Below are 14,793 nucleotides of genomic sequence, written 5' to 3'. Positions count from 1 at the left end.
GCCCCGTTGCTTTATGAGGAAACAAAAAAAAACCAAGGCCGAGCTCCTCATAAACGAATGACAGCGTCAATGTCCTGCTGAAAGCCCTCTCGCACCGAGTGGCTGCTTGCTGCCGGCGGCCGCGGTCCCAGCCTGGACCCTGCGCCCTCCCGCAGGCGGCAGTGCCGGCGGTGCTGCGGGTGCTGGCGGACGTCCCCCGGGCACGGTGGGACCCGAGGGGGTGCACAGAGGCCACAACCATCAGGTGGTGGCCCTGTGGGCTCGCTGTCTCCACCTCTCCACCGGGGATTGATGGACGAGTGTTCCTGCCCCCGCCACTGGGAATGGCGAAGAGGCGCCGTGCTTGCAGCGCCCGACTGCCCTGGTTGGGAGGAAAACTTGGTTAAAGGCATTGCTTCGGGTGTAATATTCGAGGAGAGGAAGCTGCGTGGTTCAGCGGCCACGGAGAGACTCGTTGCACAGCGGTGAACGTGATGCAGCTCCATTCATTGGCAAAACGCACGGTGTTACCGCTGAGAACCTTTGCATTATGTACAGTGCTTTAAATCGCATCCTCACATTTTGCTCCCGAGGCCGTCCACGTGCCCCAGTGAGCAGCCCAACCCCTCAACAGGAGCCTGAACCGTAACAGAAACGGCCCCAAATACACCACACGGGTGAACACCTCCTGAATGCAAACCTGCGGTGGATTTCATACACATACACGGGTGTTGTATGAAGGTTGTTTGAGCCCCTTCACTCCTCCGAACGCCACCCGAGGCCACCCGGCCCCGGCCCCGCTGGCAGGCTGTGGTGCACGGAGCTTGTGTGGTTTCCATCGGGGTCGAGCAGGTCCGACGGTGCCGAGCAGCAGCGCGCTGTGCAAAAAGGAGTGGAAATGCCATCACTGTGGGTTTCAAACCATTACGCATCTCAGCTCTTTGCTCCGGCACCAACCACAAAAATCGCAGCAGAGAGAAGGCTCCGAGCAGACACCGATCCGGCCAAGGCGAGAGCACGGCACGGCACGCGAGTAGTTGGCATTTCTACAGGCACCGCCTCAGCTTTTACACATTTTGGTCTGGTTTTCCACGGTTTTCTGCCTAGGTGAGGCTGCTGGTTTGGTTTGCGCGCATGCCGGCATGGCCCCATTTGTTCTGACAAGGGCTTTTCCTCCGAGGGATCCAGCAGTTTTAGGGCGCGATACGGATGGTTTCCTTAGGGAACACAGAGCTCTACATGGAAATGAGAATGGAAATGATCTCGATTTTTCACAGCGCCTTCCTCCAAGAGGACTCCAAAGCGCCTTGCGGCTACACCGGCAGGTACAGAAGCGCCGTGGGGAGCAGTGGGGTCGGGAACGAGCACGGAGCCGACCCCATAGGGCACAGCCGGCGCTCTCCGGGGACACGCACGCGCGCCCGGCGTCCTCCAGAGCCCGGCCCCAGCCCGGCGGCAACGGGGAATGAAATGAAACCAAGGTGTCGGAAAGGGTTTATAAAAATGGCACATTTATTGCTACAGAACGGTCATGTACATGACGGCATCGAATAACTACAGATGAGAAACAGGTAATGGCCTACACCAAGCTGTGTTTGTTTTGCTTTTAATCGTCTTGAAGGAACTCCAGCACACAACCTGTTTGGACACTTCTACAAATCAGAAATACACCAAAAACATGAAAAAATCGAGGCACTCAGCCACACATTGAAAACAAGGTGTAACTGTTCATCTTTTTTTTTTTTTTTTTGTTTGCTTTTTTGATCTTTTTCCCTTTTTTTCATTTTTTCCCATTTTTTTTTTCATTTTTTTTTACTGCTGCAGCTATGTGTATAGTCGCAAAATTCCCCCGTTGCGACCTACAACTAAAAAAAAAAAGCTACCATACAGTTTCATCTCAATAACACATGGTAAAATAACATCTTTTAAATAGTAAAATAAAGTAACAAACTTTTACTCAGAATGATTCCAAAAATCTACAAAGAAGAAATATTCAGAATCTGACAATTTTTTTTTTTTTTTTCCCGTAATATTCATGGTATAAAAGGATTGCTCCTGTGAAAAATAAGCCAAATATATTTTTTATTTTTAAATTTAGTTTTTTTTTTTTTTTTTTTCTTCCTACTAGGGTGTACTACAGTCTATTTTATAGCAAAAAGAGCACTAGACAAACGAAGCTTTATAACAAAAAGCCAGGCACTGATACATGGTAAATCTCTGCTTTTTTTTTTTTTTCTTTTTTCTTATCTTCACTTAATTGCATCACAAGTAACAAGAATGAAAAAGGCCACAGTTCATATATTTTCACCATTACATAAGTCTATAATACTTGAAATGAGTATGGTCAAACCAGCACTGCACAAATATGAATCAACTTCAAGTCCCATGAGAAAGAACATGTTCTTAAAAAACAAACGAACGAAACAAAAAAACAAAACAAAAAGGTAGGGCCCCCCAAGGGCCCTGGTGCCCCGTTGTGTTGGAATTCATCATATTCCACCTCTATGTTTGTTTTTTTTTTTTTTTTTTTTCCAGTCAACCAGTGGACTAATTTTTTTCTTTTTCTTTTTTTTTTTTTTTTTCCTTTTTTTTTTTTTGTTTTATTTTTTTGCTTTTTTTTTTATTTTTTTTTACTAAATTTTTTTACTTTTTTTTTTTTTTTTTTTTTTTTGTTTGTGCTTGTTTCCGCTGAGATCTCTTCATTCCTGGCAACGCACTGCATTGTTCGCTTTTGGACACTGGATCGTTTTCTGCCTCTCGGCTACAAAGGTTGAAACCCTCCTCTCCCTGACCACCCCTCTTTATCGCCTTCCCCCCCAACCCCCTGAAAAAAAAACAAAACAAACCAAAAAAATAATAAAAAAAAATGAAAAGCAAAACCAAAAACAAACCAAAAAAAAAAAAAAAAAAAAAAACAAAACTCGGAAGACTGAATCAGTACAAGTTGCATCACTGGTAGGACTGACAGTTGTATAAACATTAGTGTTCCTTGCAGCTACACAGAAGACAAATGGTAAAAAAGTTCGAGATGAACAGATTCCCTATTCAGCATATTCATAAATTACTTGAATGTGGAGGTGGATCATTTCGTCAAAAGCTGCTATTTCGGTATTTCTTTCGGAGAGTTTCTCAGCCCCGCTGTGTTAGCACGGGGTAGAGCTTTCTAAGCCCTTCCTTGCTTTAGGTATCATCAGCTAAATCTCCCCTGACGAAGGCAACTGGGGATGCACGCACCTTACCTGCTTTGGGAACGAATGGAAAAAAAAAATCAGGAGTGCACACTTTGTGGTTTGCTTTTGGGGTGGGTTTTGGGGTTTGGGGGATCTGGCCAGGACAGGATCTTCAGTTCTTCCATCCGGGAAGGGCACACACTAGGGACCGTGAGCCTGAACGTGAAGTTCAGCGTGCGCTCCGCTCCTCCCGCGGTGGCCACGCACAGCAGAGCCGCCGGCCGCAACCTGGAGCCGCTCCTCGAGTGAAGTGAAAGCGGGACAAGAAAAGCTTTTTCTCCTTTCCTTTCCCACGCGTGCCACAAACTACACTCGCCATTCATTTTTCTGTCCACAGATCGTTTTAAATAAACACCAAGTTGGGCTCGTCATTATTTTTCTTTTTTTACAGAAGCCCAGTTCTTAAAATCACCGTGAATCGAGGGGCTCCTGGCGGCTTCCTTACAAGACCCCGCTACAGACAGACACCGGCTGGGCTCCACCGGCTCTGCCATCTCCTGGAATGAAAAAATTATGGCTTGTTCAGCGTCGTTTTACTCTCCCCACCATCCAGCGTGACAGCACGAGCGCCTCGCGGGAGCCTCCACCCTGCCGAGGCCACCAGCGCCAACGTTGGCTGGGATTCGTCTTTCTTCCCCCCCCGGCATGGAAACCAAAGTCCGGCGTTTGCAACGGGACACGCGTCTGTGACTCTGAACCCGACCTCCGTGCATCCTCCTCTACCGCTTTTCGTTTTTTTTTTTTTTTTTTCCCTAGTGGTTTAATCCACCTCCACATTTGAGAAACTTATCGACAAATCAAAACATTTCTCACGGTTTATCGCTACTGAACATATTTACAGTTTTCCAGCACGCACACAGCTGATCCAAATGGCGATGGGTATGGCGAAGGTGATCACATGGTAGCTATCATATTTGTTCTTTACGTCTTCAGAAACAAACATAAAATTCAGATTCTCGTATCTCACTATTTCATTTAAATGAGACTTTTTGTGTTTGTTTTTTTGTTGTTTTTTTTTTGTTTTTTTTTTTCCAACCACACAGATTTTTTCTCTTTTATAAACAAAAACGGATACAATGTATTAAAACACATAATAACAAGAGTCTACATGTAAAAATATAACTTTTACATACACAATTCCAAAATAATGATACGTTTGCCATTTGTTGCATAAAATTTACAAATGTATTTTTCATTACTCTATAACTGGCAAAACAGGAGAACAGATGGAACATTTAGACCGTTTGATGGATTTATGGCATTTATTCAGTGTTGATAGGTGGAAAATCTACTCGAACAGGGAGATTTCATTTTAAAATACATGCCAGGTTTGTGTGGCTGTAAAAATAGAAACTGGAATTAGAGACAAAAGGATGCTGACAAATACTTAACTAGGAGCACTATCTGTTAATTGTACTGTACACCAAAGTCAATCAGTATTAAAGATTCACTATGGAAGTTGGTTCAATTGTGCCCAGACTTCAAAGCTAGTTATCGGATGAGTTGCTGTGCCATAGTTTGAGCTATGTTACTATTAAATATGTTAAGTAAAAACTTCATTCATACTGGCCAGAGAAATACTGTACTACCACCCCTCCTCGAGAAAGTGCAACTTAATGCTTTAGGACTCATAAGGCTCGGTATAATGCTGCATGATGACTGAAATTGGCATTTTACAAAGAAAGGAGGAGGCAGCAAGTGGTCTACACTTCAATAATCCACTTCCAAACGAGAGAAGAACAACGCAAAGAAGTCAATCGGATCTGTCACACTACTTGCAGTTTTCCCCCCCCCACCCCCAGGATGGTTTCCCCTCCCTCCCTCCCGCCCCCCGTCCCCCCCGAAATCTGACCATGTATTCAGAAACGCCTCACTGCACACTATTTAGGCTACACACATAGGTAACACTTTTAATCGGGTCGTTAAATCACAGCCACTTTGATTCATGTTATGCTTCGGATGATATAAACATTGGAAGGCACAGTGGTAACAATTGTAGCATTCTAACCTTGTACCTCTGAAAATCCCAGAAAAAGGGTCAAACCAGAGCAACGTCACCACGCGAGCGGCTCGCCTGGCCGGGCTGGGTAACGCCGCCCGTCGTATCTACGCACGACGTGACTTTTTTTTGTGTTTCAGTCCCGTGTTCCCAAAAAGACCGAAGAAACAACTCTCTACTTATTTATGAATGAGAAGCAACGTCAGGGTCAGCGTTTCGTTCCTGCACTACCCCTCCAGAGACAGAGTTGGCACTACAGGTTACAATAACAAAAACAGGGGAGAGAGGGACAGAAATAAGACAAAAAAATCCTTATTTACAGTAAAATCTTCTTTTTAAAAAAGTTAATCAGTACTATTTTTTTACAGGAGCAAAAAAGTCTGAAACAAATGAACAAAAGCTTACCATATTCACTAAATTTTTAATATATATTTATATATATATTTATATATATATATTTGTCATAGGTCTATAAGATCCATCTGTTCCTCCTACCCTAAGGAATGGCTAATGTCATCACTTCAGTTTTCATTAGGACGTTTGCTGGTTTTGTAAATATCTGGGCAGCAAAGCTTCCCTTTTAATATCCAGTAAGTATAAACACTAGCTGTCTAGCACACCAACAAAAACGCTCATTTTTTTCTTCAGAAGTACACTTTTTCATTATTGCAAGTTTACAATTTTTAAATTAAATATTTTTTTTTTTTTTTCAGACTTACAAATTAATTATATTTTTTTTTTTTTTTCCAAAAGAAGTTTAGGCACAAATGCATTGTCCCACAGTGTGGAGAAGATTGCCATTCAGTCTCTAGGCTGTGCACTTACAGCTCGTAACATACTGCGTTAGACATTCTGCATGATATGTTAAAGAGAGTCGTCCCTCAAGTTGCACTTTTTGTTTGTTTGTTTGTTTTTTTTCTTGTTTTTAATAATTCGGGAATGCTGAAATCTCTTGCGTCTGTGATTCTTAACTACTCAGACTTGTCTTATATTACAAAAAAGGGGTTAAGGAGAAGTGTTTATGTGGGTTTAAGATAATACAGCTGTTAAGGAAGTGGTCTCTTGTTTAAATGAAGAAATGTGGCAACTTGGACCTGCGAAAGAAGTGAAAAAAAAACCACATCAGTCAAGGACAGATGAATACGCATCACTAAATCCTCTCTAAACACAGGATCTGAACGTGGCTTTGGCATCAAGCCTGCTGGCAGGATGACCTGATGGCCAGTTTATAAAGGGTGCCCCTCGCCCACCTGCCCACCCCCAGCAGCCCAGGGGGCTCTCTGTGCCTGAACTCCCCGTGGCCGGGTGTTTGGAGGGCACCTGGGCACTGCTGCAAACAAAACTTGCCTTTTTTTTTTTTTTTTTTACATCTGTCCCATGTGATTGGAGGCATCTCCCATCCCAGGGTGGGGTCCTGCCAGGGAAAGTGGAGGAGGATCCGAAGAGACTTTCTCTTCTTCCCTTCTTTTCAGACAGGCTGCTTTAGGATTCAGGTTTCTTTCTGTGGAAAGGAAGCAAAACACGATTTGAAACGTTCAGGTTTTTCTATCAGGCTGGCTTTGACGTTGCACGTGCGTTGAAAACATTCTCAGTGACTCGGTGAAGTCAGGCTGCAGGAATTGAGGGGGCTGAAGCGGATGATGCAGCCCGGTCAGGTCAAGTGCTGGGACGCAGGCAGCGCAACTCGGTACACAACCGCTGCAAATCCCTTCGTGTTTGGGCTTTGTGAAGGAGCAGCCAAGCTTAATATTGAATTTGGAGCTTGCTGAAGGATGCAAAACGCACCGAGACCGCCGAGGATCGCCGCCAACGCCTGCGGTGCCAGAGCCACGGGCGAACACAAGCGCCCCACGGCGACTCCGGGTGCCCCTGGGCAGCCGTCCCCAAACTCGGGCGGCACTCACCTCTGACTTGCTGCTCTAAGCTGAGGATGACAGCCACAGCCTGGTGCAAAATCAGGAGCTTCGTCTGGGGCTTGTCGCTCTTCAGGTGGAGCTGCACCATCCGGCCCAACTCCTTGAACGCCTCGTTGATGTCGCGCACGCGCAGGCGCTCCCGAGCGTTGTTGGCCATCCGCCTCTCCTTCTCTCGCTCGGCTTTCTGCTCGGGTGTCAGGTCCTCGTCGTCGTTATTGCTGGGAGACAAAAAGGAACACCTCATCTTCTAATGGTGTGGGCAACAAGCAGGGTCAAAAGATTTGCAACAGCATTTGGCCAAGAACAGGGCTACAAATCAGTCAAACACCTTGTAAGATATTGATGTTTGCTGTTCCTCTTCCAGCAAACCTGGGCAAAATTCAATCCCCTTAAATTTCACACTGAATTAAGTTTGTTACCAACCTCTACATTCTGCAAGGGAGACACTTTGGAGAATTTAGAGATTATTTTTTAGAGATTTTTCTTCAATAATATATTTTCTCACGCTCAATACCTCAGCTTGTTACGTCGTGACAAATGTTGAGAGCCCTTTTTATGTTTGAGAGACACTTTTTATGTTTCTGTGACTTTCTTCTGTGCCGAATGTAAGACTTGAGATCTACTCAGCTCAAGTTATAGAGCACGGGGCCCCCCAGCAGACCGTCTCCGGGTGACCCAGACAAAGACCAGAGAGAAGGTCAAAGCAGAAACACCAAAACATAACGAAGCTCCAGCATGACTGTCCTTTAGAAAATAACTTTCTCTGCTATCAGCTGGTGGGGGCAGGCAGCCCACCAGGCACTGAGCAGAGCCCGGGCACTGAAATGCCTGCGGGCAAACGGCCACGGGAGGAATTGCTGGCTGCAGAGAGCCCCACGGTGAACTTGGGCATCATTTCTGCAACAAAAACGGCTTTCCAGCCAGATGAAATAATGATTTTAAATTGAAAACACATCAACTGGTGAGTCACTGCCACTATGTAATTTGAATTGGTTATGCAAATAGAGTCATAAATTTCCAGCAGCCCTAACAACACGGATTTAGATACATAACTAAATATCGGGAGTAACCTTTTAGAGCTGCAAGCATGTTAAAAGCAAAACTGTTAGCCTACAAAAGCATCAAAGCACCTATAAATATGCATAAGCGACGGTGTAATTGTTGAATTAACAGGGACTACAACCACCTTACAGCAGCATCAAGCTCCTTTCTTCTTACCAGGTTGGAAACGGACATGAAAGCCTCACTTATGGTTACTCCAACACATTTATTCGGAGAGAATCTCAAGTGTCATATTTTTTCTCCCGTCAAAAGAGATGTGAATGCGACTAACAGTTTAAAAATCAGTGTGTGCAGGCTTGAGAGGTCAGAATTTCGGTGCTCTCTCCGTGGCAAAATGTCTGCTCAGATGTTTCTTACCTTGTCTCAGCCTTTGCACAGACAAGCAGACACGGAAGGAGAAAAGGCAGTAAGACATGGCCACGCGCAATCATTTAAAAAATCCTCCAACAAAACAGAATTTCAGCCTTATTTGCAATTTGGCCGGGTAGTTTGGCACTCAAGTGATGCTAAAGAGTGTCTGCACTCCTGAGCTGTACCTCAGGTGTGCTGAGATGCAGGTGAGACGAGGAAATTTAGGATAAATGGGACAGCTGAGGCCTGTCCTTTGTTAGGTGGTTTGTGTTTGCTGTGCCCATAAACATTGCTCAGGCTCACCATGGCCACGAGCTCCCAAATGATACAATACAGCTAGGATTTAAGTAATGCTTTCCAAAAATGTATAAATAATGTGCAGAACAAGCCTTGTCCCACCAGCAGTCCCGATACACTCCTGCCTTTCCTAAGCATCTCAGCCTCGAAGGAGGAGAGAATCCTCCTGCCCTTCCCATCTTCCAGAAACGAAAGGAGGGGCAGATCCTCATCTGTTGTAATAATGCCACCAAATTTTCCAGTTGAACCTAGACAGCTCCAGAGGCTTGCAGAAATTGAGGACAAGGTACGACGGATTTATTTGAAAGGTAAAAGCAAAGAATATGTTTTGTTAGTTCAGATGCAGGTGTGCTCGACTTTCAGGCTCGTTTTTACCAAGATGCCAATCCGTACTGCATTCCCGTTTGCAAGCAAGGGCAGAGAGGAATAGCAGTATAATTCACGCATTTTAGCAAAATATAATTTCTTTAGAGATTGTGGAGAACTTGGTCGGGGTCCAAATTTGTGAATTGTTCAAATTTGAGGAAGTCCTGGAGTACAAGCACCAGAAGTGTGCTCAGTACTGCCAGGACAGCCGTTCTGTTCCACTTAGGCTGTGGTTTTACCTGCCAGGAAAAAACCTCATAGTTTCCTCCTGTGCTGTTCACTTCATCAAAATCCAGTAAAGGAATTAAATGAAGCGACACTATTATATACTGTTACCTAGATCTTGACCTAGTAATTGATTTGATATCCTTCTTGTCATCCTCTAGTTTCTTGTCCTCGGAAGATTTTGTGTCCTGGAGGTTTTCGTCTCCCTCGTCGTCGGATTTGATTTCGGAGCTCCCTGAAGAGACGCTCTGCCCTTGCAGTCCAGCTGGCATGCCTGGGAGAAAACACACGGAGGAGCTGTCAAACGCTGCTTCCGCAAACATGGGAGCGATCTGGGGCCAAATCCTCCGTCCCTGCAGCCCACTGAAGGGTGACCCGCGTGTGCAGCCCCAGATAACTGGCACTGAGCGAAGCGTGAAGGCCCTAAAACAGGTTTCAGTGATGGCTTTGAGGTCTTGTTCTGCTCCTCAGCCTTCAGGAATAGTTCACTGACGCCTAGCTGCAATCACTCCCTAGGTTTTCCCTCATCTTAAAAAAAAAATAAAAATCTTTAACATGTCATTCCTCCCCAAATACACCAAGTATCCCTGCTGCAATGAATGAGCAAAAAGGCCTTGTGGTGGAAATTCAGCCTTTCACCTTAAATCCACATCTTTTTGCCGCGCACCCCGCAACCGTGAAGGCCCCCTTCCCGCCCCAATCACTCTGCGATGCGCGGGATCGAGGTGTGGGGTCTGATCCCCGTGTTAGGGGGCTGCTGCCGGCGGTACTCACCCCTGTAGGGGTCCTGGGGCGGGTTCAGGTCCGGGGAGGTGGCCGACTGCACGGGCAGCTGGGGCACCGGCACCTGGTTTGGCACGAGCGAGTGGCTGCCGCGGAGGCTCACCCCGTCCTCGCGGTGGGCGCCGACCTGGAGACAGAGGAGAAAAGGGCGGTGAGAGGAGGCGACAACCCGCAACGGGACCACGGGGGCTGCGACCCTACAGCCTTGGGGTGCTGCCGCTGCCCTAGGGTGCTGTCGGGAGGCTGGGTGCCTCGCCAGAGGGCGCCGTGAGCCCGCGGAGCCGAAGCCCGGCCGGGCGCGCAGGAGGCCGAGCGAGCTCAGGCAGGTAAAACGTCAAAGCGTCTCCCGGGGTGCCTTCGCCGAGCGCGCCGCTTGGCGCCCATCTGTCTTCTATCATGTCCGCCAACAGATCTGACAATTAGCTTCATGCCCATATGCTTAATTGCGGGCTTCGCAATTCCCCCCTTGCCGGCGGGAAACCCTGCAGGAATTGCCACTCGGCATCCCGCTTCGCTTTTCGGGGCCGGGCTCGGCGGGCCTGACATTCCTCCCCGTCCCGAAGAGCCCGGAGAAGGCTCTGACAGCGGGGGCCAAGCAGCCGGGACCAAATGAGCCCCATTTCACGAAGCACCGAGCCCCAAAGCCGAAGGGGCAGCGGGTCTGGCTCCGGGTAACGTCCCCGTGAAGGTTTTATGAAACACTCCGGCAGTGCCATCAGCGGGGCTGGAAACCCATCCACTCCTCACCTCAATCAAGGCTGAGGAGAAGAGCCAACGAGCAAAACTGTCAAAAAAAAGCTAGAAAAAAGCCAAGAAAGGGCAACGTTGGAGCTGCACAGCTCCATTTGTCTGTACCCTGTGTCCAGAGCTACAGGCAGGAAAATTTTCTACACGCTCCCGCCTTCCTCAGGTGTGCGCCTCCCCTAAAAGCGGTGTGAAAGGGGTTTTCGTGGCTGATGAAGCCAGCAGCCAGCTGTAAATCTCTCTTTCTTCTCCCTACGTGAAGCGCTCGGGCAGATAAAGAAAGATGGAGGAATGTTTCTCATCAGGCTTACAAGATAATATGGTATAATTGTTAACAGCGAGCCGAGACCGCAGTAGGGAAGATAAAAGGGAATCCTGCCAAGGGGAACTTGAGAAAATCTTTTACTACTAGACGAAATGCAAATAACCGAAAGCAAGTGTAAAAGAGCACCGACAAAAACTCTCCTCGCTGAGACGCTGGGATTTTAGAAACGTGAGGTGCTAAGGAAGGGCTGGGACCGGCGTGACTCGGTTTGAAGGAAGGGAGGTTTGTTAAGAGGGTGGGCTTGGGGGGGTCTGCACTTCTCCTTCCTTCAATCTGGAGTGATTGAACCCCCCATGCAGTCAGCATGACCACGGCCACCGTGAGATGCCTCGAGCTGGGTGGGCCAGCTTGGGGCGAGACAGCCCGGGTATCTCGATTCCTGGGCCTGGCTGCTGGGGGACGAAGTCTTATTTATCACATCAAGAGGCAGAAGCAGCAATCACGACAGAAGGCTAACAGGACGGGCGTTTTTTTAACTCAACTGTTGACTTCCGAGGCTAAATCAGGTGCCACGAGGTCACCATCGCTCTACCGCTGATGTATCGACACAGTTTTGTTCATCTTTTTCAAAATAGTTCTGATTAAAATTAAAAAAACCTCAGTTTTTTCCTCCTTTAGGTTCTCAGGAGATCTAGAAGGTCACCGTGAGCGTCATGTGTCCCATCTGCCCGATACGAACTATCCCTGCCCGACACTGCCTTCCCACGGGGTATTCTCCCGGATACTTTAATCCTACAATTTCGGTCACGTCGTTATCCGTAAGGGCTGTGGGTTTTGAGATCCATCAGCTACAACTGCCCCATGTGAGACCTCAGGGGCCGAAAGCAGCCAGGTCCACGCGTTTTGGGGACGCACAAACGCTGCCTTTCCCGCTCCCCCTCCGCAGCCAGCAGCGCCGCCGGTTTGTCTGTCGTCCAAGCACCAGCCTTGCCCCGAGGTGGAGCGAAGATACGCATCGTTCCCCCCAGCCCAGGAGGGCAGACCTATAAATAATACTTATCTTTGGAGAATCAGGCTCGCTTTGAAGTCCTATTAATATTTGGTTCCTTTCCATCTCCTCAAACAGCCCCGACTGCAGCACTCAGCAGATCGGGGTGGAAAGAAGACACAAAGCAAAACCAACAGCGAAGCCAGGAACGCGCACGGGAGGTACACACGGTGCTGTTGATGTGCAAATCTCTGCCCTCTTTGAAATCTTGATTTGTCTTTTCCAGCATTTTGCGACTCTTCAAGCGCTGGAAGAAGGCTAGAGCTCGTCTCCTTTTACCTCCTGCTTTCCTTTTTCCGCAGGGTGAAAGCCACCCAGCCAGGTTTTTCTGGTTGCACAGGTCTGTGCGCATTTCTGATTACCTGCGCTATCTCCGTCTCCATCGCGGATGGGAAGCTCTTAAGAAATGCTTGGAAATCCGCTCTGGAGCACTCAGCACCTCGCGATTGAGCTGTGGAGCAGTAGTTAGAGCGGATGAACAGCACGATACTGGGATTTTCAGACACATAGTCCATGGAAAGGGGAATATTGTCTCTCTGGGTGATGACCCAGAGCCACCACTGCTCCCCTGTTACCTCGGCTGTGAACGCACCGTGCGGTTCTGCCTCCTGAAAGCGGAGGGGCTGGAGGCGCTTGTGGGCTCACCTGTGGATGCCAGGCAAATTGGGAAGATCCTCGGGTTTTGGGAAACCGATCCCAAAGCCCTGATCCTTAGGGTTAACCCTTGTCATGCTGAGCTTCGCGCAAGGACGAACTTTCTGAGCACGGTGGCACAAAAGGAAGAGCGATCACCTGCTGGCTGATGCTCCGGAGCGAGGGGCGGCTCCGAAGCAGCTCCTGTAAGGAAGGGACGCGGCGAGCAGCGGGGCTTTGTGCTTTGCCACCTGATGACCCCGTGTTATCCGATTAGACAAATAAAAACACGCGGCAGCAAAGTTGGAAGGTGAGGCATGTTAACACGTGTTCAATATTGTCAGAATTTATAAGGCTGACGGGAAGCAGATTTGGGCAAAGCCCTTCGAAAGCCCCAGCGCGATATTAAAAAGGGAACGGCGCGGGGCACGCCGACACAAACGGCCTCTCACTGTACGTGTGCGTTATTGGGCCCAATTATTCCCTCTTATTTAACTGCCTCGCAGCCTTTCATCTCCACGCTATACAATAATAGCTTCCATATGACCGGTGGCTCGGCTATAAATAAGATCAAAAGCCAAAAGAAAGGATTTAATAATAATAAAAAAAAAAAAAAAAAGAGAGAGAGAGACATTAGGAGTGGCATTAAATCAGGAAAACAGCAAAGTTCATTTTTTTTTTTTTCTGGAGGAAAAAAAAAAAACAAAACAACTTGCAGCTCTCGGAGCCGGAGATAGAAAGGGGCCTGGAGGATGGGATTAAGAATATGAACTCTTCTTGATCGACCTGGCACTTTGGGAAGCCTGTCCCATAATGGGAACGAGGAGAAACCCGGGGCCGGAGCGTGGACGAGCCCCGAATCACGGGGTTTGAACAATGAGCCTAATTAGCTGCCGGGGAATGAATGAATGAAGCCCTTGTGCCCAGGGCGGCGTTCTCCAGAAGGAGGTGTCGCTTCAATATCGGCCAGAACCAACTTTACAGCCTCAAAAATGGCTTCAAAATATGATAGGGAGGCCGTAATTTGTGGGGCGGCAGGCATGGCAGCCAATTAGGCAGAAAACTTCCCTCAAAAACCCTACACCGGTGCCCGTCGTGGCAGATTTTATCCCGGTAAGGTCATTCTGCCCCTTTATTTGATATTTTACATATATTTTTTTCGATGTACGTGATACCTGTTAGCTAAAAAACATCAGCGAGGCAAAACAAACAACAGATGCGACGGCTACGGCGGCGCTGCGAATGGAGAAGATGAAAAGATAATCAGAAAAAAGAAGAAAAAAAGAAAAAAAAAAAAACACCAGCAAAAGCCAGATTTCGCCTTTTAAACACCGCCAAGTTGCTTGCCTCTTTTTGTTTATGTATGAATGACATAACCGAGTTACTTCATGAGCTGCTACTTTAATTCCTAGGGGTGGAAAATTCCGTAAGTTAATTTAATGTGGATGTAAAAAAAATATACACGAGCATGCTCCCTTCCTGTGGGCCCTCATGTGAAGCTCGCAGGCGAGCTGCTGGACTTCTAAGCACTGTCTGAAAAAGAATGTGCACCAGTTTGTGTTTTATAATGATTTTAATCAATCCCTTCATGCCCTGCTACAAAAGAAACATGTGTCTGCGAAGATTCCCGTGTAAAAGTTAGCGTTTCGGCGCTGGCTGCTCCCATTTCATGTGCAATGTTCCAATAAAATCCCTCCGAGCTGCATAACCCCTGAAATAACAGGAACTACCGAAAAGCCAGGAAATTCGCGGGGAAAGCCGAAAATATCTGCTGAGCTCATGCCCTTGAGAGCTGGAGATGGGCAGCTCCCGCAAAAACTCCGAGCTTTTACCTCCTCGCCACGCGCCTGGTGCCGTAAAAACCATTCCGGGGGCAGAAATATTATGAGAGGCTC

At 47.4% G+C, this 14,793-nt stretch overlaps 1 protein-coding gene across 11 annotated transcripts in view; it reads right to left on the bottom strand.

Annotated features, from left to right (window-relative positions):
* Positions 1-5,939: 5,939 nt before the first annotated feature.
* The window catches only part of TCF4 (transcription factor 4), a 173,493-nt gene continuing 164,639 nt past the window's right edge, over positions 5,940-14,793 (bottom strand). For 9 of the 11 annotated variants that reach the window (XM_032206712.1, XM_032206710.1, XM_032206711.1 and 6 more), the window contains 4 exons: positions 10,200-10,335; positions 9,537-9,699; positions 7,113-7,342; positions 5,940-6,709 (listed from right to left, as the gene is read on the bottom strand). In XM_032206712.1, the coding sequence (XP_032062603.1) occupies positions 6,573-6,709; positions 7,113-7,342; positions 9,537-9,699; positions 10,200-10,335 (666 nt within the window). In that variant the 3' untranslated portion in view covers positions 5,940-6,572. The remainder of the gene's footprint in view (positions 6,710-7,112; positions 7,343-9,536; positions 9,700-10,199; positions 10,336-14,793) is intronic. The other 2 variants (XM_032206709.1, XM_032206719.1) reach the window with 1 other exon arrangement.

This window comes from Aythya fuligula, chromosome Z, assembly GCF_009819795.1.
Source record: "Aythya fuligula isolate bAytFul2 chromosome Z, bAytFul2.pri, whole genome shotgun sequence".
NCBI lineage: Eukaryota > Metazoa > Chordata > Aves > Anseriformes > Anatidae > Aythya > Aythya fuligula.
The sequence above is the reverse complement of the archived record's forward strand: the minus strand, read 5'-3'. Positions and strand labels throughout refer to the sequence as shown.